Source organism: Oratosquilla oratoria, chromosome 20 (assembly GCF_046742065.1).
Source record: "Oratosquilla oratoria isolate Oo_2021 chromosome 20, ASM4674206v1, whole genome shotgun sequence".
Lineage (NCBI taxonomy): Eukaryota > Metazoa > Arthropoda > Malacostraca > Stomatopoda > Squillidae > Oratosquilla > Oratosquilla oratoria.
The window spans coordinates 29,711,777-29,713,325 of record NC_134796.1 but is presented as its reverse complement, the minus strand read 5'-3'; the positions used below and the strand labels follow the sequence as shown (position 1 = coordinate 29,713,325).

Sequence of the window (1,549 nt, the reverse complement as noted above, 5' to 3'; positions counted from 1 at the left end):
TCATTTATTACTGCTTATCTGTTCAATTTATTATTTACTGTTTATCTGTTTATTATTTAACTATACTTATGCATTTATTATTTATTTTATTTATTATTATTCATATTATATTTTCTATTTATTTGTTTATCATTATTATAATTTTTTCATATCCAACCTAGTTATGGACCAAAAGGTCTCCTGTCAGCATGCTCCTCCTTTGTAATATACAACCAATACAGGTGACTGGTAATAGCCACTGGGCTGGTCCATAAGTCAAAAAAAGAAGAAATATTGTGTTGTTGTCTGGGTATAGCTAGGGTAGGGCAGTGCAAGATGAAGTGTTCAGCATCCTTTATGTGGTTGCATCTGGAATAATTTGTTTCTGTAGCCAGGCCTATTCTTAGTAATGGATAGTGACCTGAACACAAGCATGCTGGTGTAGTTCTTACTTCTTTTGTGAAGGATTTTTATGTGGTGCTGATGTCTAGGGTAGTTTGATGGAGTAGGCTGTTTGGTGGTTTATTCTGAAGAGACTGTTTTGTAATTTGAGCATGAATGTGTTTTTATGTGGATGTAATGTGTAGCATAGGTGGTAGGTTATTGTAGACTAAATGTTTAAGGTGTCATATAATCAATACTTCCCATGTAGTCCTATATAGTGCTTCCTTAATTCTTGATAACCTGTTGTAAGTATTTGGAAAGACTGATCCAGGTTTTGCAATTTTGATTCATTAAAATAAGTACAAATTTCCTGAATGCAGGAATCAAGTTTTGGGAGGAAGTATCTTTGCATTTAAGATCCCTAAAGATGAGAGCTCACAAGTCCTCTAGGGTACTGATGTCAGGAGAGTTCTCAGGCCAATCTTCAATTAAATCCTCAAAATAATCTTTTACCTGTTCTTTAAATTTTAAGCAGCAATAAAAAAAATTCCCATGCTGAAAGCTTTGGATTTTTATCAGCTTAATTCTTGATAAATTTTTTAAGTCTTGGATGGAGTTTTATGTGGTCTACCATAACAAGGTTTGGAAATGGGTTTCCAAGCCTTTCTATTGTCATATCTTTTATTGTTTTACCTGCTGTGTAGAGAGACACAAATCCTACAATATCATCAAGATAAAATTGAGTTCCTCCCCCCCCCCCCAAAAAAAAAAGCCAATTAGGAAAGGAAACTGTACCAGATCTGAGAGTAGTTTCAACAGAATTGTTTACTAACACTCCAGTGGTAACTGACCAGCATGTGTTGGGGCATCAAAAATATGAGGATTTGTGGCACAAATGTGAACCTTTGTAAACAAGTCTATGCTTTTACAACAAAAAATTTGTTGTATGGTTATATTTGCAACAAATAATTATGCACATAATATATGTTCAAAAAATTAAACTATGGCCAACAACATTACACTCACATCAACTTACCCATAATTCTTGTGGTTCTTCATCTCTGGATGACACAATCAGATGGTGACCAGTTTATACAAAGTGTGCCATCCAACACAGCTTTGTGAGGCTGATGAAGCATCACCCGGTCACAACGAGATATACGAATTAATTCAGCAAACTCCATAT

The 1,549-nt window shown here is 34.5% G+C and overlaps 1 protein-coding gene across 1 annotated transcript in view; it reads right to left on the bottom strand.

Moving 5' to 3' along the window:
* Window positions 1–1,549, bottom strand: part of LOC143036434 (myotubularin-related protein 9-like) — a 56,298-nt gene extending 54,749 nt beyond the window's left edge. Inside the window, 2 exon segments of the mRNA XM_076203785.1 lie at window positions 1,400–1,453; window positions 1,455–1,549. Of these exon segments, the coding sequence (XP_076059900.1) occupies window positions 1,400–1,453; window positions 1,455–1,547 (147 nt within the window). The 5' untranslated portion in view covers window positions 1,548–1,549.